Source organism: Eleginops maclovinus, chromosome 22 (assembly GCF_036324505.1).
Source record: "Eleginops maclovinus isolate JMC-PN-2008 ecotype Puerto Natales chromosome 22, JC_Emac_rtc_rv5, whole genome shotgun sequence".
In the NCBI taxonomy this organism is placed as follows: domain Eukaryota; kingdom Metazoa; phylum Chordata; class Actinopteri; order Perciformes; family Eleginopidae; genus Eleginops; species Eleginops maclovinus.
Genome location: NC_086370.1, coordinates 13,114,524 through 13,137,461, shown reverse-complemented (window position 1 = coordinate 13,137,461; position 22,938 = coordinate 13,114,524). Strand labels below are relative to the sequence as shown.

Below are 22,938 nucleotides of genomic sequence, written 5' to 3'. Positions count from 1 at the left end.
TAGATGGATCGGATTCTTTCACTTTAATGCAACACAATTCCATGTGCAACCTGTCAGGTGGGTGTTAAACCAGTAGGACAGCTGTTCATCAAGGTTCGTCTTTGTCAAAGTAAAGAAGTGTAGCAGAGTGTGGGTGAGGAGCAGGATCTGTAAGTCTCCTTCTGCTGGACACACTCAACAGCAGCAGCACCAGCAAGTTGAATCCTTGGTCTTTATTTAGACCTGGACATTTAGGCCTGGAGACATGAACTCCTGACCCACCTTTTAATGAACACAGATCGTATGTCAGGTGAAAGTTTGAAGTTTCATAAAAACACAACACTCTACCAGTTATCTTCAACATCATAATGCACCACCTGATCTCACCTCCAGAGAAGGTCCAGTATCAGGCATGTTGAGCTGAGCTTTAAAGCACCCTACAAACACGGATCATGTTTACAACCTTTTTCTGTTGTAGCCTCAAAACACCTCGTGGAATCATAGTCTTCTCCCATCAAGTTACCCCAGCAATTTCCTTTTTGGGGGCACTGGCATGCATGACGTAATTTGGGAAGCGCTTTCACTTGCAGTGAGTGTTTAATGTGTATGCGTGCGTGTGCGTGCAGGGAAAGCGTCAGTGCGCAGTCAAACCAACCCGCTTGGCAGCTGTATTCCTTGGCTGTGATTGGGCGAAGGGCGGTGATTCCTTCTGTCACGATTTGGGTCGCTCCCACCGGAGAACACCGACGGTCTGAGTCCAGCCTTTGCCGAGGTGCTCACCAGTGGAGACGCTGGACTAAGAACCCGGGATCTGTCCTCCTATCGGTGTCGGTGAGGAGAGGAGAGGGAAAGAAGAGGAGAGGAGAGAGGGGGATCTTCAGTGCTGGATCCACCAGCCGCATTTCTTCTGTCGGGGCTGCAGTAAAAGTCGTTCACAATGCCGGTGTTTCACACCAAAACCATCGAGAGTATACTGGAACCGGTGGCCCAGCAGATCTCCCACCTAGTCATCATGCATGAGGAGGGGGAGGTGGACGGTAAAGCCATCCCGGATCTGACAGTGCCTGTGGCCGCGGTGCAGGCGGCAGTCAGCAACCTTGTACGGGTGAGTCCCGAGTTGGAACCAGGGCGTCAATTCACTGAAAGCCTCAGTTAAGAGTGTCTGCATCCAGTGGCATTTATCATCCAAACTTCAAAATCTACATGTGTGGGGAACAACTGTGAGTTACTGAGTTGCTTTTATTTAATCAATTATAAATGACAATGAGCCCTATAGGTCATCATACTACCTTCACTGCACATGGATCAGTGTGTTTATATTGGGCTTTCAAATACATTTATTAGAATCCCATCCTGATCTTCGCTCGCCATCAAAGTGATATAAAACTACCACACAGCCAGCTGACGCTCGTGCGTGTTTCACGAGCTCCTGCAGTAGTTTTGTGTATCTGACTCTGTGCACGCACAACACAGCGACACACACAATCATGTAAAACTTTGCCCATATGTGTAATCAGATGGGCTCAATGAAGTTTGTGGGGCGGAAGGAACGAGTGCTGATTCAATTAACAGGATGCTGTTTCCCCCCTTACTCTCTCTCTCTCTCTCTCTCTCTCTCTCTCTCTCTCTCTCTCTCTCTTTGACACATGCACACGCACGCACACACACACACACACGCACACACACACACACACACACACACACACACACACACACACACACACACACATACACACACACACACACACACACACACACACACACACACACACACACACACACACACACACACACACACACACACACACACACACACACACACTGTGTAATCGGAAGAGAGGGAAATGTCACTTGTGCCATGGACTCCATTAAACCAAGTTAGATTATAGCAGAATTTGCAGTTTTATAGAACAATACATTAAGAACCGCAGCCCATTGTTAATATCATAAATTATATATATATATGTATACTCTGGGGTCATTTATCAGACTCCCATACTCCATTCATATTAACTCCTTAACACCCCACCGGGTGTGAACGTTGACCCCTCTGCTTTACCCATTTCCCTTCCTCTGTCTGGTTTATTTTCTGTCTCCTTGAATCTAAATTGTCATGTTGTAAAGGAAGAGTCAAGCTTCAGTCAAAGGATGTCTCTTCAGCATGCACTGACTTGAAAAATCAATAAGGGCCACATCATTAATGCTGAACCAGGTCATTGTTGTTGATGCAGGGGTGACCAGGCTTCACTCACTCAGAAGAAATCTGCCACATACAGAAGAAACACTCGTTTACGCCTCAATTATCTAAAAAAGTAACTGGTTTCATGTCATTTTGATTTTAAATGTATCTGACAGTGTCGGAGACCATAGTTGTAGCAGACTTATCAGGAAAACTGCTAATGCTGGTGGTGTGTCAGACTGAATCTACTTCTGTGTTGAGCATAAGGACGGATGAATTTAGCTCTAACGTAAATTTAAGGGATTAATGTTTTGAATCACCGTAGTGTGGCTCCTCTCATCTTCTGCTTCACTTTGCAACGACACACAAGATCAATTTGATAAATATCTCATTAACTGATAATAAAAAGGGCTATTGGGTTTGGTTGAATAAATCTCCCTTTTACCGATACCATCCAGTCCTTGACATCTCTTTGCTGCCGGGCACAGGTCTCCATCTCTCTTTCCATCTCCTTTCCATTCAGCTGATCCTTTTGGACAGTGAGCAGAAGGAGGCTAATAGCACCCTAAGGCACTTGAATCGGTCTCATATGATGAAGATGAAAGGCTACAGGGAGAGAAAAAGAGCCGAGGACACAGTTACACTCAAGGGTGTCAGACAGAAGAGAAGATTGAGGGATACCAGTATTACCACAATAAAGGGAAAGTACAATGCTTTAAAGTAAAACATGTCGATATCTCTCCTCAGATTCTTAATTTTCCTTGCAAATACATTTGTGTTCAGCACTCTTGATATGAGCACAGCTAAACTCAACATACTGTATGTAGTTGAAGAAGAGATCATAAGTAGTTGTGAAGTCCACTGATAAAGTAGTGAGAGTTACAAAGTGGGAGACAAGAAAAGTTTTGAAAGTGAGCACAGAAGGTGCTCGAGACCAGAGCTTGTAAAATCAGCACTCGTTTGTTGCTGGGTAGATCAACTTAATTGAATGTAAAAGACACCAAAAGCTCAAATACACACAACTGAGCACATGCTTTATTTTAGAAACATGATTCATTCCTACACTTGCGCAGTTTGAGCTAAGATATAACACTATACAGCAGCAACATGCCAGCATCACAAGAGTCCGAATGCACACACTGATACAATTACACCGTTAACCTACGTCCAGGGTGGGCTTGCTATGGGGGGTACTTAAAATTTAGGTCACAGAGACACTTAGACACACACATAAGATGGTGTCAGTCTCAATCTGTCAGAGGTTGTGGTGGTTCGACGCAACTTGAACTTCAGATCTGAAGGATGCTGCTGGTGTGTTTGGTTTAAAGCGTTAACCTGCTGAAGTTGTGCTAATGACAGAGAGGTGCCTCAGTGTTTGTGAAGTATCTGCTTCTGAAGGAGTCAACATAGATTCTGAGTATGTCTGGGGGAGGGGGAGTATGGAATAAATAGATTTACCGTTGAGTGAAGTAACCACACACTGGAGAGAGAAAGAGAGGCAGAGATGCGAGGAGGCAGAGTGTTGACTGAAACTGTTGCATAGTGTGATGCAGCATGAGGAAAGAAGAGGTGGGGAGCAAGCCGAGGAGAAAAATACACTTTTAGTCAGACACCGGCACCCTGTGAGGGAGGGAAAGTGTCTCGAGCGTCTTCAGACCAGACTCTGCTAAGCATCATAGTCCCCCCTACCTACAAAGACACACTCACACCACACTTACTGTCCTCGCCTTGCTCTGCCATATACATATGAGCCATCTCTTCTTGCTCATTGGCAGACCTGCGATGGCTCTTCAGTTTCTGGCCTTCAGCATCTCAGTCTGTCTTAAATCTACTCCTGGCTTTTAGCAGAACAAGTTCTGAAATTGTTAGTAGGATTTCATTTTTTTTTTTTTTGACAGAATGTTCATTGTGTTTTACGACTCCAAACTTAATTTCTTTTCACTCTCATAGCTTTTTTCAGCGTGGTTTCTAGCGGTAGAGGGCTGTACACTCGGCACCACAAAGCAGTAAGACAAAGTGAGATGCTAGCAGGTGAACATATTGATGCATTTTTAGCAGCTACAGAAGCGCATGCTCCCTCAGGAGTTGGGGAAAACCAACAAAAAGCTGAATAGTGAGTGATGTTGAATTAACTCCCTCATCGAAAGGAGCAAAAATGGAAGCTGAGAACACTTTAATATCTGGGTATTTATTGCAAGTAACCCAGTTATTGCAAAAGTCAATGTTATTTCCTAGGCTAACAATGTCTTACATTATGTCCACATTTTATTTTTCATTTTCAATTATATTTAGAAAATTAGAAAGAGAGTAGGAAAGCTGTATCCTCATTAGAGCTGACGCCTGAGGGTCTCAGATACGGCTAACTGATTGTGTCAGCTTTGATTGACAGCTGTCTGTTTCCTGCTGCAGTCACACCTTTCATGATGTACACATACATCACACTTACAGTGTGTACAGCAAAACAGTTAACTTCTCATTAAATATGTATCCACTTATTGAGTCAGGCTTTGCTGTTTACAGGAAACTCAGACAGCACTTTGAGCTGTCACCTGATGTGACTCTGCGAGTCCAGAGCCCTGCGTTTATTATACAAGGAAATTTAACAGGCTACATTAACTGTAATTGTATTGTGTTTGTGAACATTCATTCATACATCATTGCCAGACTTAAAGAATCCCACATATTAAAATTTTAATTTATTATAAAATATTGTGATGGGGAAAAGAGTAGGATTCTATCATATCATTTTAATTTTGATCTGTTAAAAGGAAATTATTTCAGCACACTCAATGCTGTTGTACGTATCTTCACTTTAGTTTGATATAGAAATACAGATTACAATAAAAGTTTATTGGTGTTTAGTTGAAGTTCATGCTTTAAAATCTGAGCTTGGTCCTTTTAAATTAAGTGTTTTCTGTGTTGCTTACATTAGTTACAGAAAGATGAAAAGGTGCTGGTGTTGAGAAGGTGAATCTGTGTTGTGCTGCATGATGGCTGCCTCCTCAGTCTCTGGAGCCAGAATGTCTATTGACTGACTTTCATTGGCGCAGCAGCAATAGGCCGATGTCATCATCTCACAGTAATTGCATCTCAAGTGTGTTTGTGCGGCTGTATGCTTGTGAATGTAGTAGGGTGTATTTTGCTTTTGAGAGCCTGTGTTTCAGAGACATCACTGCATCAGCATGTGAACATCTGCAGAAGAAGAGAGTATGTATGTATTTGTGGTTGTATGGATGGATGCGTTGTGCAATTTCTATGACAAAACAGGCAAACAATAAATAGAATATAGAGGAAAAATACTTATAACTTACTTTTACATTAACATGAAAGCAGGTAATTTTTTGCCAGCGACATGAACATTTTTAACTGCAAAAGAAAACGAAAATCTCTGTTTTACTGACAAAAATACTGTTGGAGTTTACAACTAAATCTATAGTAAGAAGTAATCAATGACCCTAATGTGTTGAAATAAATTTGAGGGCATTAAAATGTCAACATTTTAGTTTGAACCGTACTTAGGAAGAAAACACTTTTCGGCGCAGATGGAAGGAACAATTCAAGGAACTCTAAAAGACAAATCAATACTCCCAGCGAGGACTGTCAAGTTCATTACTTCAGTATAAAAGAGAAAGCGTATACATTCATATTTCCCAGGTCTCAGATATCATTTGTGCCTGATTTATTGTAGAAGTAATTATACTCCTAGCAAACAGCATTGGTATTGTTTATGTGGTAATGATGACCCTACAGACTTCCAGTAGAGCTGCACAAAAGTCTTTCCCCTGATGCGCACTCATGCAGAATAACAAAACCTGGAGTCAACCTGAGCCCGGGCTGCCTCAACTCGAACCTTGAGAGATATGACATGCACACATGGTTGAAATACGTGTGAATTGATACACACTCGTTCACCCCGCAGACTATTAATAGCACTCACTTAAATAGTATTTCCTCTCTCGCTGCAGCTAATGATAATTTAAAAAATGGTCCATCTGTGTGTGTTTTGCAGGTGGGGAAGGAGACAGTTCAAACCACCGAGGACCAGGTGATGAAGAGAGACATGCCTCCTGCGTTCATCAAGTAAGTCTGTCTCTAAAGCACTGTGGCAGAAAACAACTTGTTTCTTTATATGCCTCCCCCTCACTCACAGTCACAGAAATACCCAGTGACCAAATTATGGAAATTATCCACTTTATCTTAGTAGACAGAGAACTTATTAAAAAGAGGATTCCAGACGATTTAATGTCAGGAAACATGGCTGCGTTCCCAGCTGCAACAAAGAGCCACTTCTAAAGCCGAGCCCGGACTCCCTGCATCCCGGCCACTGAGAGGCTGTTTGTTGTTTTCCAGCTTGAATCCAAAGAGCTGACATGAACTCAGTGTGCCGGCGCAAGCTGCTACTCAGCAATCCTGCGACTCAGACATCTGGCTGTTTGCTTGCCTCTATGTGTCGCAGTTTTGTGTATTTAATTTTTTTTCTGTTTGTTTGATGTCTTTAATTTGTAGGCCTACTTTCTGTTTTTCCTTTTCTGTTGTTGCTTGTTTTTAAATTTTACTATAAAAAAAATAAAAATGTCCAGAACTCAATCAGGTCCACACACTGCCCTCTCAGGCCCATTTGACATACACAGGGACACTACACCATAAATTTCACTCACGGGGCTTAGAAAGGGGCGTGTGGGAATGTGAACCAGACTAAATATAGATGAACCAGCAGCCATCGATACCCTGACCAATGGGGGTCAGAAAGAGGAGGGCTTTATACAAGTGCTCTGAAAATCCATCTTCAGGTTAAAATCATCATTACTCTGGAAAGAATAGGTTGTTCAAATTTGAGACAAAACCCCAAAATGTTAACCATTTAACCACTGTTTAAGAGCATCAGCAGTTATAAATGAAAAAAGTTAGATTATTGCAAATGCACTACACCCTGAATCCCCAGTGTAATTGCAGGACATCAACTCTTTGTCATTGCTTTTTACATGGCTGACAGAATTTAAAATACATGAATAAACAGAAAAATATATTCCAACTCATTGCACTTGTCTATATGTGCACCTTGTTAACCATCTCTGGTTACAAGGAGGGCAGCTTCTGAGGAGTGGCAGATGGTTTTGTTTGCTTCACATGAGAACTGATCTTTTTGATTTACAAGGCGATAAATTCCAATGTTTGGTAAATGTCTTAAGCTGGCTGTGTATTTTCAGGGTGGAGAACTCGAGCTCTAAGCTGGTCCAGGCGGCTCAAATGCTAAAGGCTGATCCCTACTCTGTCCCCGCTCGAGATTACCTGATCGATGGATCCAGAGGGATCCTGTCTGGGACATCAGACCTGCTCCTTACCTTTGATGAGGCAGAGGTGTGTGTGTGTGTGTGTGTATGTATGTGTGTGTGTGTGTGTGTGTGTGTGGGGGGGGGGGGGGGGGGGTTTGCCTCCTTTAAACCCATGTGTGCGACCTGGAATCACTCTTACTTCAGAGATGTGGTATCTTTCAGGGAAATAAAGCTTTATATAGCTGCACAGAGGAAGGAAAAACTCAGCTCAGAGCAAGATAGTAATGGAGTCTCAAATGCAGCCAGATCTAATCACTGAGATCAAATGACTTTCCTCAGTCATAACTCGGGATGTGTGTTTGCCTGTTTGTCTGGCTATACGTGTATGTGTGTGTGAGGATATGGATATGTACCAGCCTGCATGATGTGTATTTGTGTGTGTGTCTGTGTGTTTTAAGTGCAATCACATTGGGCACGTGATTATGCTTGCCATGTCTCATCACTAGCCTCGTTTTTTAAAGAGCAACTTCACACAGTCACAAGACGTACATCACAAGACTGCACACACACCGACACACAAAGAGACCATAGAAAGAACAGGAGAACCACGGTGTCTAAAAAAAACCCGGAGAATATTGTTCTTGATTTTATAAAGAAGTTTCTCTCTTATCATCATTATCAGGAAATGTTTATGCCTGAATACAGGATATGCTTTTGACTATGTGTGTTGTGTTGTGTTCTGTTGTGTTCTGTTGTGTTCTGTTGTGTCTTAGGTGCGTAAGATCATTCGGGTGTGTAAAGGGATCCTAGAGTATCTGACAGTAGCTGAGGTGGTGGAGACCATGGAGGACCTCATCACTTACACCAAGAACCTGGGGCCAGGTCAGCAGGAGCTTTGTTTTTTGTATAAAGAAACTGCCTTCAAGCTGCTTCTCAGATAACCGACTCCATAAAAATGTCACTTTATGGCTGGAGTCTCATGTGGTATCAATAAGACTGAGAATCACAGATCCACATTCAAAAATGTGTTTAGCATTAACATTGTAGGATTTTTTGATCAACAAAAGAATACTCAAGATCATTACTGGACATTAAAAGTGTATATGTAATTGTGAAAAGTAGGTTGCTCCATAAATCCCATTTAGTTTTCAGCCATGTATGAAAATCTTATATATATATTGCCATAAATATAATGAAACTGCTTAATGTCCGGGGTATTATTTCTATTGGTTTGTGATTTTTAGAAAGACAAAACTATATTTTTGGTAAATTCATAGCACGATTAATCTTTGTTTTATTTTATTCTGTTGGTTAAAGATCAATCCGTCATGATGAAAAACTAAATTAACTACTGGCGGCTCCTCTGACATTAAGATGCCATGATTAAGGTTTTTTTCATTGGCAGGAGAAATAAACAGGCAATTTATCATCAGAGGCAAAAGGTCAATTGTGTTGTCAAAGCACTGTGGCATATGAGCAGGAGGTAATCTGATTCTAAGGCTTTCCCATACTTGATTGATGCTGTCATTGTACAAGGTCAGTCATTTGTAAAGTAACGATCTGTTTGGATGTGTTGGAGCTACTCAGTGGGGGAATACGCTGCAGGATGCCCTCAGCCTCTGACTGTTTGGGTGTAGTTAAAACTGTGAAGCTAACGTTAACAAACCCAATGTGAAGTTTACTTGCTGCTTTCTACCTGCGGGTTGGTTTGATTTTAGTAACCTGTTATGTTCACAGGACAATAAATGTCCTTTTTTTTCTCAGGGATGACCAAAATGTCAAAGATGATTGAGGAGAGGCAGCAGGAGCTGACACACCAAGAACACAGACAGATGCTCGTCAACTCCATGGGCACTGTCAAAGAGCTGCTGCCCGTTCTTATATCAGGTGTGTGTGTGTGTGTGTGTGTGTGTGTGTGTGTGTGTGTGTGTGTGTGTGTGTGTGTGTGTGTGTGTGTGTGTGTGTGTGTGTGTGTGTGTGTGTGTGTGTGTGTGTGTGTGTGTGTGTGTGTGTGTGTGTGTGTGTGTGTGTGTGTGCAAACAACAGCACGGGTCACTGAGCATGAAACTGTTGTTATAGCAACGCCGATAATTACAGTCTTTAGTTGTTGGGGACCGACTACATCGCCCACTAGCTGCTCTGTATACAGCACCAGCAGAGAAGAGAGACACTCTTACAGATGTACATTCATACACTCACATTCCCTGGCTGTAAAGTCAGAAAACGTTTGGACTCATAGCTTTGTCTTGGAAGATCACAAACCACTTTGCAACTTTTAAGATTTACAATATTACATTTCCACAGTAAAAGGTGAAACTGCCTTACTCAGTGGTTTAAACATATCTGTATAATTTGGCGGCTGCAATAAAACCTCCTGAAGGATAAAGAATGATTGCAGCTTTAAAGTATTGAATGATTAAATCAAATTTCACATAGTTTGATGATAGCTTTCTCTTTGTATAATATTTTGACATTTCTGGTGGCTTTTCAGATCTTTTATCATCAATATATGGTCCTGTATGACAAATACATCAATGTTTCTGTCCTCAGCTATAAAGATTTTTGTATCAACTAAGACCACTCGAGGTGCCGGTGTTGAGGAGGCAGAGAAGAACCGGAGATTTACCTTTGAAAAGATGAGCGCTGAAATCCACGAGATCATAAGGGTCTTACAGCTCACCACCTGGGATGAAGACGCCTGGGCCAATAAGGTATAACCTGGGGCACAATCACTGATTTAATTGTTTTATACCATAAACCCCATAAACATTCTTATATAATCTCCACAAACCTGAATCACAAAATCACGTTTGCTTTTGAGTGCCTGTTTACACACACATAGCCACACACTCTATCCACATATCCCTCTGTGCTGCAGAATATCTCCAAAGAAAATCACTCTTTTTACTTTCTGTCTCCACTTTTTCTTTTGGCTCGTTAGTATAACTCCTGGTTTTTCTTTTCTTTCTTTACCTTTCTCCTCCATTCTTTTCCTCCCTGTAGAAGGTAAGCCTGTTTCTCTCCAGCTCTGCAGTTTCCAGCATGCAAGTGTGTCTGTGTGAGAGAGTGAAGGAAGTATTTCCTTATGCTTGAATATGTATCTGTCATGCTGGGATTGAACAATAAGTGTGTCATTTGTTTTAATCCACCGACTGTTAGCTGACATGATCTATATTGTCACTTTGTGCATCTGTTTGTCTCTAATTGTCCATTTGGGTCAAATGTGGCTTGAAACAGATGACAATTATAAGCAAAATATCTTTCTGCTTTAGAAATTAAATCTGTGTTTAGTCCTGGTATTTCTTCTTCTCGTTCTTCTAATGTTTGTGTTACTGTGTGGTAGAGCTGTCAGTAGCACATAAGATGCAGATTAAGTCTCTTGTAAATGTTTATTATGTGCCACCAGATAATTTACTGATAAAGTGGAGATTTGTTTCACTAGTCTAACCTGTAACCCTGCATGTTTCTATGCACACAGCTTTCAGACAATGATCTGTCTGTTTGTGTGCTTGTGTGTGTGTGTTTGCTGTTGACATACTCTGTGTATGAGTTGTGAATAGCACTTACTGTCAGTGTGTGCGAAAACAGCAGGCTCACTAGGAGTCTTCCTCCATTCAGGTCATGAATTATAGAATAAGCTGCTTGATGTCCAGACGCATCAATAATAGATGAGTTGTATTGAACATTTCCACTTCAGGAGTACCTTCCCCCCTGAACTGGAAATAAGATTTTTTTTTTCTCTTTACCTGTTCTAAAGAAAATCATTTGTGGTTAGATGTGAGGGGGTTATCCTCGCTTAAATATCTACTTCGGTTTAATTGGCCAATCAAATGAATCTATCCAATGTGCCAATTAAGTGTCTCCATGTATTCGGCAAATCAAATTACTTTATCCAATAGGCATGAGTGCCATTGTTGTTACTCTGACCCTAATGGTTCATGATAAATAGTCAATTTCTTTACTACTTCAAGATAATAAACATATTTGGATTGCCAGGTTGACAGCCAACAATTACGTAGATACATATGGCTGCAATGCTTAACATAATACATATTTATAAATGATTAATGATTTTAGCCTTTTATTGATAAAACATTAATAAATAAAAACTTCTAAAGTTTTTCCTGGGAACTTTTTATTTACAGTATACCATAATGTGAAGCTGTGTCTTGGTTTGTTTTGACGGATCTACTTTCCTCTTTCCCCTCAGGATATGGAGGCTTTGAAGAGAAGTTTGGCTTTGATTGAGTCAAAGATGGCACACGCTAAAAGCTGGCTCAAAGACCCCCACGGACAACCAGGTAGCTGGACCTATTCTGCTCTTTGCTACAAAATGTAATCAGTCTTTTTTATGTTAGTCCACAATGTGATCCGTCTTGTGGTGTGTCGTTGTCCCCAGGAGACCCCGGTGAGGTTGCCCTGCGTGTGATTCTGGATGAAGCTGGCAAGGTGGGAGAGCTTTGTGCTGGAAAGGAGAGGAAAGATATCCTGGCAACCACTAAGGCTCTTGGACAAATGACTGACCAGGTTGCAGATCTACGAGTCAGGTAGTGTATTAATAAAAGGGACTGTCAATTCAACTGTTATATTTATTTCCCTGTGTTCATGTATTTTATGTTGTTTTTCCTTTATGACAGAGGACAGGGCCCGACCCCGGGGTGTGTGCAGCGTGCAGGCCAGTGCTCGCAGGGCTTGGACTTGTTATTCGGCAAAGTGGACAATGCTGCTCGTAGATTGGAGGCTCTAATCAATGCCAAGCAGGCAATAGCCAGGAGGCTGGATGCTGCACAGGTCAGATAAAACAGCAACAACACATGCAAACCCTCCCTCCTCTCTGCAAAAATATTTTTACTATTTCTGTCCCATTTGTTCTATTTGATTTATGTCTGTCCCAATATCAGACTTTCATTTCACAAAATATTCACGTAAATTGACCTTAACTTTGTTTATTGTGCAATTCTTCTCTTTTTTTGACCAATGTATAACATAAAAATATGAGTGCAGGAAGGTGGAGAATCACCTGATGTATAGTGAAAAAGGCAACCATATATGTATTTTTTATTTATCAGGTAATATATTACCTGATAAATATTATACACATCTCACATCTGTGTATAATCATTATGATATCCATCTATTTCAACATCAAAATTCAATATCAATATCATCAATACCTGTTAATACCTAGTTTATTTGTCATTTTCTGTAAGTATTTTAAGGTTGTAAGCTATTGTGAGTCAGCTAAAGGCTAAATGTACAATGTAAGGCACATTTCGCCCAGCCTTAGGATACAGATGTATGCTTCTTATTTCATCAGATTAGAAATAAGCCTTATATTTACTTGTTTAGGCCTGGCTGGCTGACCCTAACGGCGGTCCTGAGGGGGAGGAGAACATCAGAGCGTTACTCGCAGAAGCCAAGCGCATCGCTGATCTCTGTGAAAACCCCAAAGAGAGGGACGACATCCTGCGCTCCATCAGCGAGATCGCAGGCCTTACCGCCAGACTGGTGGAGCTACGCAGACAGTACGATTTCCTTCTTCTGACACATGCACGACCAATGATGTATTGTGACTTTATGTAATTTTTAGACCCTCTTTTTCTAGGTTCAAACAGCAGCCTCATGTCATCAATAGATGGCATATTATACCTGCCTGGAAAATATGTTGTTGCCTGTCGACCCTAGGAATCAGTCCTACAATAAGGTTTCTGTTTGAATGTGTTGCGGGACAGATGGGGCTTTCGTATTTTGGTGGAGGGTCAGTAAAGTATGAGAGTCAAAAAAGGAAAATGCAACTCAGTTTAAAGTTTTTGCCACTAAATATTCAAAATACAATTCAAATGCAGTCTGATGGCCAGGTCATTTGGTGTCTAACTGTGAATGGTACTTTAGTTCAGTTAATCACAGCAGGATGAGTCACTATTACAAATGTATTACTCCAGATGTGCTGCGTGTATTGACCATACAAGGAAAACAGAGTCAAACATGACAAGCAAATTAAATTAACCAGCTGTTACACAGATCAACACAACATTTAAGGATCTTGACTCTCAAAGGAGATAAATGTGACTGCCTTAATACACAGACTGCACTTATGAACTGTAAAACTGGCGTTAGATCTGTTATTAGTGATACATCTCACAATACATTTCTTGGAGCTGTTGTAGGATAGATCGGAATTGGTATTTCTATGTTTGTGAACACTTGGTTCCACTGCAGACCAGTAAAATAAATGTTTTATCTTAATTTCTGAAGTTACACAAATCAAAAGTTAATGTTGACAAAAAACAATCAAATTGGCATCAACCTTTGACAGTATTTTCCTTTAAGGCGGTGTAAAACAGGGGTATGGTGCAACATTTGGTAGGTTTGAAGTTTGTATTTAAGGGGAGACACTACAGGTGAACCGCATAATAAAAATGGCTGACCATGGGTGAATTTATTTCTATTATTTCAGCAAAATAGCCTAAACTCTCAAACTTACAAGTGCTTAAACAAGCAGTGTTATACCCTGTATTGTCTCCCTGATGTATTTATGCACCATATGGCTTTTACACACATTTTGGTTTTCCCTTTAAATAATCTCTATCTGTTACTGTCTCAGGGGTAAAGGGGACAGCCCGGAGGCCCGTGCATTGGCAAAGCAGATTGGAGCCGCGCTGCTGACCCTGCAGTCAAAAACCAACCGGGCTGTGGCCAACATGAGACCGGCCAAACCTGATGTCACCCTGGAGGGCAAGATGGAGCAGGCCCTCCGCTGGGTGAACAACCCCGGAGTGGACGACAGAGGAGTAGGTGAGTGGGGTTGGATGACGGCTCCAGGGAGGGATGATTTAGTAGTTCAAAAATAAATGCTCCGACCTTCCATGCCTTTTGTCAGCGTGTGTGGATGATGGAGAGTGTGTGAAAGTGGTCGAGGCAGCTCCCAGGACTCAGAGCAGTAATGGGATCATGAAAGATGTGAGATGTTTTAAGTCCACGAGGAGGACACACATTCTCACGTTTTCATCATTCAGCAGTCATTTTAAACATGTATAAATGTGGTACAGAAATGACTGTGTGGGAGATTGATGTCATTTCCTTAAATGCCCGCAGTGAGTCACCGAATGACTAACTTTTTTAGTCATTGTGTCGCTTTTAACATTTTGATGCCTGTTGCTGTATCCCTGTTTTTTCATTTGCTTGTTTCCAATTTCCTCCCATGCTTCCCTATGGGAGCAGAGTGTGAGATACTACAGTGGAACACAGGTACCCGTCCAATATATGCTTGCTTAGAGGTTATTACCACTATAAGTCTATATATAATAAACCCATAACCATTTCTTAGAAACTATGACAAATTGTCTAATACACATTCGTCATTTCTCACCAGTTGTATTTTTAGAATTTTTAAGTCCATGCAATCAACATTCACTGAAACACTGTGCTGCCATTCAGAGATGGTTCATGTCTATATAAGGATGTGTAATTGCTTTTTACAAATGACAGTGGAGTGTATCCAGATGTGATGTGAGAATGACTTGTGTTCCGTGTCACTCCCCAGGTCAGGCAGCAATCAGAGGGATGGTAGGAGAAGGGAAGAGGCTTGCAGGTGGCCTGATAGGCCCGTACCGGCAGGATATGATTGGACGTTGCGACAGAACAGAGGGTCTAATGACATCTTTGGCAGACATGGCTGGCAGGGGCGAGGCTGAGGCTCCGCATGCACGAGCTACTGCTGCACAACTGCAGGACAGCCTCAAGGTAGCACAACGGTCCTACAAACACACACATTTACTGCAACAGATTATCAGTGTTAAACCCACAGAGTTTGTTTAAAAATGCATGCACAAATTGAAGGTTACACTATATACAAAATAGGGGAATCGTTGCTTGAATAATGTTCACGACATAAACAATATTTCCATTGAACGCTTCAGCCATAAAAACATGGAGCACCGTATATGATGCATGGATGTTCTGTTTAAAGTACTGGCTCAGAGCTCCACCTAGTGGACCGATTTAACACTCTGCTTTTTTTAGGACCTTAGGCAGCACATGCAGGAGGTGATGACCCAGGAAGTGTCAGATGTTTTCAGTGACACCACCACCCCTATTAAACTGCTGGCTGTGGCTGCAACCGCTCCCCCTGAGGCCCCTAACAGAGAGGAGGTCAGTTATGTTAAAAGAATGTTGTGTTAAGAATGGAAAACCAAAGAAAGAGGATAGATATAGAAGTCTGAAGCAATTGTAATGTTTGTTGTAGGTCTTTGAAGAGCGTGCAGGGAACTTTGAGGCCCATGCTGGCCGTCTGGGGGCGACTGCAGAGAAGGCTGCTGCTGTGGGAACAGCCAATAAGAGTACAGTAGAGGGGATACATGCTGCTGTGAAAAATTCCAGGGAGCTCACACCACAGGTGCTTATGTTGTTTTTACTATCACCAATATGCACGATTGCAAACCCTGGTTAAATCATGTTGCTGTCAGTGTCTTGCATATACTGTTTGACATGTTTGTTAATGTCCAGGTAACTTCGGCTGCTGTGATCTTGTTGAAAAATCCTGGGAATAAAGCCGCATACGAGCACTTCGACACCATGAAGAACCAGTGGATTGACAATGTAGAAAAACTCACAGGTGAGGATTTTGTTGACATTTTTGTGTTACAAAAATTATGAACGTTTTAGATTTCTAATTAAGTAGGCAAGTTAGTATGAAATAAAACAGGATCTAAAATGAAAATACTAATTATTGAAATACTGCAAAATAGTTAAAGAAAGAAACAAAAGCACATTGAAACAAAAATAAAACGCTTGTATGTGTGTGTTTCCGTGCCCTCAGGTCTGGTTGACGAGGCCATCGACACCAAATCTCTGTTGGATGCCTCTGAGGAGGCTATAAAGAAAGACATCGACAAGTGCCGAGTTGCTATGGCGAATGTTCAGCCCCAAATGCTTGTTGCCGGGGCAACGAGCATAGCGAGACGAGCCAATCGGGTCCTGTTGGTGGCTAAGAGGGAAGTGGAGAACTCTGAAGATCCGCGGTTCAGAGACACGGTGAAAAACGCATCGGACATCCTCTCACACACCATCTCTCCCATGGTGATGGATGCTAAAGCCGTGGCTGGGAACATACAAGATAAAGGTACAGCCGTGCACTATGCAAACACATGTTGAAGATACTGTATTGCAGGCTTTTTCACTCTATTATGCTGCACCCGTTCCTCCTCAGCTCTGCAAAAAGCCTATTTGGACTCTTGTCTGAGGATCCTGGCTGCAGTTGGAAAAGTTAGAGAAGCCTTCCAACCTCAGGAGCCTGACTTCCCTCCTCCCCCACCTGACCTGGACCAGCTCCATGTAAGCACATTCAAACACACATATTTCCTATAATGCACAGTGGACCCTAAAGAGAAAAATGACTTTCCAGCTGTAGCTATAAATGATGGATAAGTTAGATGATCTGATGTTTGGTTGTATGAGGTGCTTATCCAAAGTCAGTGTTTTACCTACAGAAAAAGGAAACTAACCTCTGAACTAACCCTTTAAAACACCAAAGGGTCCTGCCGACCGCAGTCTACTGTAGGTAATACACTGACTATGAAAAGTACTCACATAACCCCTCTTCAAAATATCGAACTATCCCTTTAAACAGATGGGGAAAGTCATTTTTCATCCTCTCTGGTAGCAGTGACCTTGAACAGCCAGCTGCTCCAGTGGAGCTGCTCGGTGCCCCAGAGCAGGAAACCCATGAGAGTGGGTAGCCTGCAGGTGTAATTGAAAATGGGAGGTCGGGTGTTGCGCAATGTACACTCACTAATATTTTGTTTGAAAATTACATAAATTACATAATATTTAATATAAAAGACTTTAAAGGTTTTAACCGTTTAATCAAGGACTTTTATTTTGAAATAAGAAATACTCAATATCATATACTTTTGGAGTGATACAAATTTAAGGGTGCAAAGGTCACTTCCTCATTTGTTCCCAAACTACATCTTATACGACAACATAAACATAATAAATGATCCTGTTTTTTCTAGGTGAGTGATGAGCAGGCGCCACCTAAGCCGCCCTTGCCAGAGGGCGAAGTACCCCCCCCTCGGCCCCCGCCTCCAGAGGAGAAGGACGAGGAGTTCCCTGAGCAGAAGGTTGGAGAGGTGCTCAGTGAGCCCATGATGGTGGCCGCCCGGCAGCTGCACGATGAGGCGCGCAAGTGGTCAAGCAAGGTCAGTTCACAAAAACATGGATTTAAATGTAAATGTCAACACATCCACTCCATCAAATATGTTTAATTTCACAGTTACAGATCTGGGTAAAATGCACCAGCTTGTTAATAATATCCCTATGTCATGTTAGTAGGAATGACTGAATTGATTTCACTTTTTTCTGTGTGGGCTTTAATGCACTTGAGGCCATTTCATATTCTGTGATTATCCTGAAATCAAGTTTTTCCTGGAATTTTGAGTTTTGATGCTGAAATGTGGAGATTACTGACCCTATTCCAACTTCAGAGGGAAAACTGGAAACTGTCATTCGTTTGTGGCTGTAACACACTTACCTGCACAAAGTATTTACAAGAAAAAGCTGTAGTTGGTGGAGAGACAGTCCAGCCTCCAGTCATAACAAGAACACTGTATTTGCAGTAGACTTTGTATTCTTTCTCCTATCACTGTTGTTGTATGTCCTGTATGTGTATGTCTTTGCATGGAGGAACTGTGTGTAGGAACAATTCATCTGTGAAAATAACTATTTATTATTCAGGAATAATGCCATCTTGCTCTTTTTGTAAATCTCATCACTGTTTTCCCCTTTATAGAGTTGACAGTTTTTCCGCACCTTAAATAAACTATGCATCAGAGGTGTCTTTGGAAACCGGGCACAAATGATCTCTAATCTTTTGTGGCATTGGGTCACACTAAGCACATTCCAGCACACTGCTAGCCTCATAAATAAATTAGAAGGATGCAAAGCACTGGCTTTGGCTACAGTGAGATCTTGTTTTATTAAGCAAATGCTCAGTAAGGCATGTCATCCATCTGCTACCTGCCCACACCAGCTCCTCTTTCCTTTGTTTTGCCCCATCTTTGCTTGTGCGGCAGTTGCACCTCCCCTCTCCTTACTTCTCCACAGTGCTTGTATTCGCCCCTCCTCCCTCCTGTAAATCCTGTCCTCTTTTCTTCCATCCAGTGCCTCTCATACTGTACTAAATGCTTCCTTTTCCCATGCTTCCTTCCCTCCTGCCATCCCTGGCTTTCCCCCTTTTCTCCACATTCCTCCTTTTTTTCCTCCTCGTCCCCCCTTCTTTGTGTCCCTACCTTTCCTTCCCATCCCAATTGATCCTCCACCCACCACCAACAACCCACCCCCCTTCCGCCCCACCCAGCCTGAGGAGGAGGAGGCAGTAGAGGAGAGAGAGGTTTATGATGAAGATGAGTTTACTGATGGTGAGGATGACTATGAGCCAGAACTGCTGATGATGCCCTCCAACCAGCCTGTCAATCAACCCATTCTGGCAGCTGCCCAGGCTCTCCACCAGGAGGCGCGCAAGTGGTCCAGCAAGGTCTGCGCATGCACATACATATGAGTGCACACACACCCAGACAGGGTCAGATAGTATTTGCAAATAGAGCGCTACAAAGGTGATATCATTTAAGGCCAACCAGAAAGTCTGCATGGTGCTGGGTTCCTCATAAAAAAGTGTAATGGATCTGGATCATTAATGATTTGTTCAGCATGTCAAATCAGCAAAATTCAAGAGTGGAGTATTCCTCGATGTTTTTTACTGTGTAGAACAAAAAGGCTTGTGTTTTACCACAGACAATGTTTCAGGCTGCTAACAACAACAAAAAACTATCCAAAGAACCAATCGACTTTGTTATGAAGGAATTGCGAATGCAAAGAAAATGCTAACTTGTTTTGGGGTTTTAAGACCTACTCCTGCAGCACGATATGGGATCATACAGCTGTCTGACCTCCAACACACACACATCCAGGCATGGTCCAGCAAAATGGAGCACACATCCACGCCCTGCAGGATAAAGAAACACTGGAGTAGCTGATAAGTGTGCAAACACTGAGCACTGAATCATGGAAATGCATCGCAGTCAGACATGGTTTACACACTGTTATGCTGACAGTACGCTAAGGTTGCACTAAAGGTCGCAGATTGTCTGAATGGCAAGTTTGTTTGTCGCACCATCTGGATAAACCTGCCATTGGCTTCACATGTCGATCTCTTATGATCATGGTCACTCAATGTCTTGCCAATCTGTGAAGCCAAGGATGACAGTTTCCCAAAGAATTCTGGGTGACGTAGTTTTGATATTAGACTGCCTGCTTGCCTGGTATAAACACCTGCTTCTGCTTCAAAGTATCAGTGTGCGTACTGATGGCTACAACACTGTGAACATCACCTAATGGGTACTAACCTCAAAATGACTGTGATGTGAGGACCTCAACACTGTTTCCCTCGGACACTATGGATAAAATGTGTTGATCACCATCTTCCAATATGGTTAAAACATATGTGGTAACTTGCACTGACACTGCATGCAGCTTTCTTCTTGGAACTGTTGTGGCTGTAGTGCATTTGTAGTTGAAATTATTCCTACAAAGCACCGGAATAATTTTTTCTGTATCCTATATTCTCACCAATTATCCAACGCCATGCTCCTCCAGTATTTTTCTCACAGCTCTTACTGCTTCCTCCTCTGCCCCCTACTCCTCTACCTCTTGGTAGGGTAACGACATCATCGCAGCAGCCAAGCGGATGGCTCTGCTAATGGCAGAAATGTCTCGGCTGGTGCGCGGTGGAAGTGGGAACAAACGAGCGCTGATTCAGTGTGCTAAGGACATCGCCAAGGCTTCTGATGAGGTGACGAGATTGGCTAAGGAAGTGGCCAAGCAGTGCACTGACAGACGCATTAGAACTAACCTGCTGCAGGTGAGTACACTCATACACAGACGGATTTTAAGAAAATGCTGGGAACAGACAGTCATGGCCCACTAACCCACATAAGAGCAAGAAACAGATTGTGTGTCTTTGTGATAGTTTTGATCCTTTTTGTGGTTATTATGGGTCTCTTTTTGATCAATTTGCTTTGTGTTAGTTATGTGTCTCCTCCAGTGACACTTCAATGTCCTTTGTGTGAAGGCCCATTCAGTAATCCATCCATTCTCATACAGATATAAACTGAAAAACAAACGATGTCTTGTGCAGAAAATAATTTGCATATTTGTCTCCTTTCAAAAGGTGTGTGAACGAATCCCTACCATCAGTACTCAGCTGAAGATCCTCTCTACTGTCAAAGCCACCATGCTGGGACGAACAAACATTAGTGAAGACGAGTCAGAGCAGGTAAATTCCATACATTTTACAATATGGAGTGCCACTTCATCCAGCACTCTCTCTTTCCCAAGTTTTGAGTCTGTTTAATGCCAAAAGTTCTCAGTCCATATTATTATACTTATTGATGCATACAGTAGTAAAGGTAGAAATGGGTAGAAATCACTTACAGACATGTGCCTTAGCACAGTCCTGGGGGAATTGTACTTACTTTGCATCACTGCTTAATACTTTTTCTTGATATCCTTTCGTAATTTTGTCCCATCTCTGTTGTCATTTCAACACTGACTGCTTCAATTGAAAATGTTTCCCTGTCCAGGCCACAGACATGTTGGTGCATAACGCCCAGAATCTCATGCAGTCAGTGAAGGAGACAGTCAGAGAAGCAGAAGCAGCCTCCATCAAGATCCGCACAGATTCCGGATGCACCCTTCGCTGGGTGCGCAAGACGCCCTGGTACCAATAATCCAACCTGCTCACTTAGCACACCTCCAGTAAAAGTAACAATACTCATCATGAGTAAACGTACACTTATTCAAGGAGGAAACTGATGATAGGTACCGAGCAGGTTTATTAAATCGAGTTCAGCTTTGCTCTCTAGCTCTCTTTATCTGTAACTGTGGAATCACGTAGGCTTATCTGAGACAGTTTATAATATATATTTTTGGTATGTTGTGTTACAAAAGTAGGTATATATTTTTTGCATGAACATTTTTCTATTTTCTAAAGGCAAATTATGACATTAAGATATTGATCTCCTAGAAGACATTTACTTTTAAATCAGTTTTTTCAGTGAGAGTTCTTCTTGTCTATTGTACATACAGTCATTAATTCTTTAATGGACACTCAGCTATGAGCTTTATACAGTGCACTGAGTTTGACACAAAGTGTGGAGTCTTGTGTTGGCCGCTGAGCTCTCCTCTCTTCATGTTTACGTTAATAACACTGTTCTTTACTCAAGAATGATTCAAAGGGGAAACATCATCACTGCTGTCCGGTGATTTTTATACTTGAAGAACTAAAAGGTCTTCTGGGTTAAAGTGTTAGGACTTATAGGCAAATGAAAAGTGATTGTATATTTAAAAAAATGTTTGGTTGTCAATAACTAATGTTGATTGCAGGAAGGTTAATACTTAATAATAAGAGGTTTTCACATAATATTTTCCGCTTGAATGTCAGTCATGGGAAGAAAGAGATGTTTTTAATGTGTGTTTGACTTCTTTGTTTAACCTTTATTCAACTTTAACAGTGAATAATGCCAAAGGATTTGTTTTACATTACTGTAAGCTTTATATTATCTATTACAATCCAGGTTCTTACAAATAGAGACAGAACTTTTCTGCTGAGGTACTTTTCGAGGTCTGTTATTTTTTCTTAGCTAAAGACAGATTGTGGTGCTTTGTTTCTTTACTCTCTATGTAACAGTTGAACTGTTTGGGTATTTTATTCAAAAATCAAAGCAAGTCATTTTAAAAGCCATTTACTTCCTGCATTTAGATGTTTTCTCCATGTGTGAACTCAGTAATCCCATCCTAAATGCTCTGAAGCATCATTTTCACACAGACTTAACCCCGGTGGTTTAAGAACAAAACCCTTTTTATGAGATAATCAGGTAGTGATACCAGTGCTTGTTTTGGTTTTTTGTATGTTTTGTCTGGAATAATTACACAGCAGACTAACAATTTATTATTGGCACCTCAATATTAAACGCAATCTAATTAATGAAAACTTTATTTCATTTGCAACAGTAATAAATCAAGTTTTATTGCACATTTTTAAAATGGCTGGGAAAAATTCAACTATTAAATGGAGAATCTGTATGCGTGTGTATGAGTGAAGTCTCTTCACTTTATCAGTATTAGTAAGCCGTCCCCGTGATGGTTAGACAGGGCTCTACATGTTAACCACATTTTCAACTTTCTTTGGCCCTACTGAGCATGTAGCAGTCACTGATTCACAACAGGGTGAACTTCTGTGTGTACTTGATGTGTTCACACCCTGAATGTATTCTGATAGCTTCTCGCCCTGCCAACACATCTGCTGTGCCTTGGAAGAATAAACGACTAATAATGATCAATGGAGTCGGCCTCTTAATTCCCCTTTTGTAAGTCACTGGTACCACAATATAAAATCAGTTGTGAATGTTGTGCCTTAGAGAGATTTGTCAAGCAGTTCAGCTCAGGTAT

General features: G+C 41.6%; 1 protein-coding gene across 4 annotated transcripts; it reads left to right on the top strand.

The window, feature by feature from the left end:
- Positions 1–737: 737 nt before the first annotated feature.
- On the top strand, positions 738–22,829 carry LOC134858467 (vinculin-like). Of its 4 annotated transcripts, XM_063874381.1 has the most exons (23): positions 738–1,084; positions 6,168–6,238; positions 7,366–7,516; positions 8,205–8,313; positions 9,196–9,318; positions 9,982–10,142; positions 11,642–11,732; positions 11,831–11,978; positions 12,069–12,222; positions 12,781–12,956; positions 13,037–13,135; positions 14,036–14,226; positions 14,975–15,174; positions 15,454–15,582; positions 15,677–15,826; positions 15,937–16,045; positions 16,250–16,552; positions 16,640–16,764; positions 17,448–17,633; positions 18,791–18,967; positions 20,147–20,350; positions 20,660–20,764; positions 21,072–22,829. In XM_063874381.1, the coding sequence occupies exons 1-23, from the start codon at positions 917–919 to the stop codon at positions 21,216–21,218; spliced, it is 3,477 nt and encodes a 1,158-aa protein (XP_063730451.1). In that variant the 5' UTR covers positions 738–916; the 3' UTR covers positions 21,219–22,829. The 4 variants fall into 4 exon arrangements, with proteins under 4 accessions (XP_063730451.1, XP_063730452.1, XP_063730453.1 ...); XM_063874382.1 differs by lacking the exon at positions 13,037–13,135; XM_063874383.1 differs by lacking the exon at positions 18,791–18,967.
- Positions 22,830–22,938: the final 109 nt, after the last annotated feature.

Bases quoted from the DNA above. Each gene is read 5' to 3' on its own strand.
- LOC134858467 (XM_063874381.1), top strand. From the start codon at position 917: ATGCCGGTGTTTCACACCAAAACCATCGAGAGTATACTGGAACCGGTG. The intron at 7,517-8,204 runs GTGTGTGTGTGT...GTTGTGTCTTAG, and splicing joins TTACCTTTGATGAGGCAGAG to GTGCGTAAGATCATTCGGGT. The intron at 16,765-17,447 runs GTAAGCACATTC...TGTTTTTTCTAG, and splicing joins CTGACCTGGACCAGCTCCAT to GTGAGTGATGAGCAGGCGCC.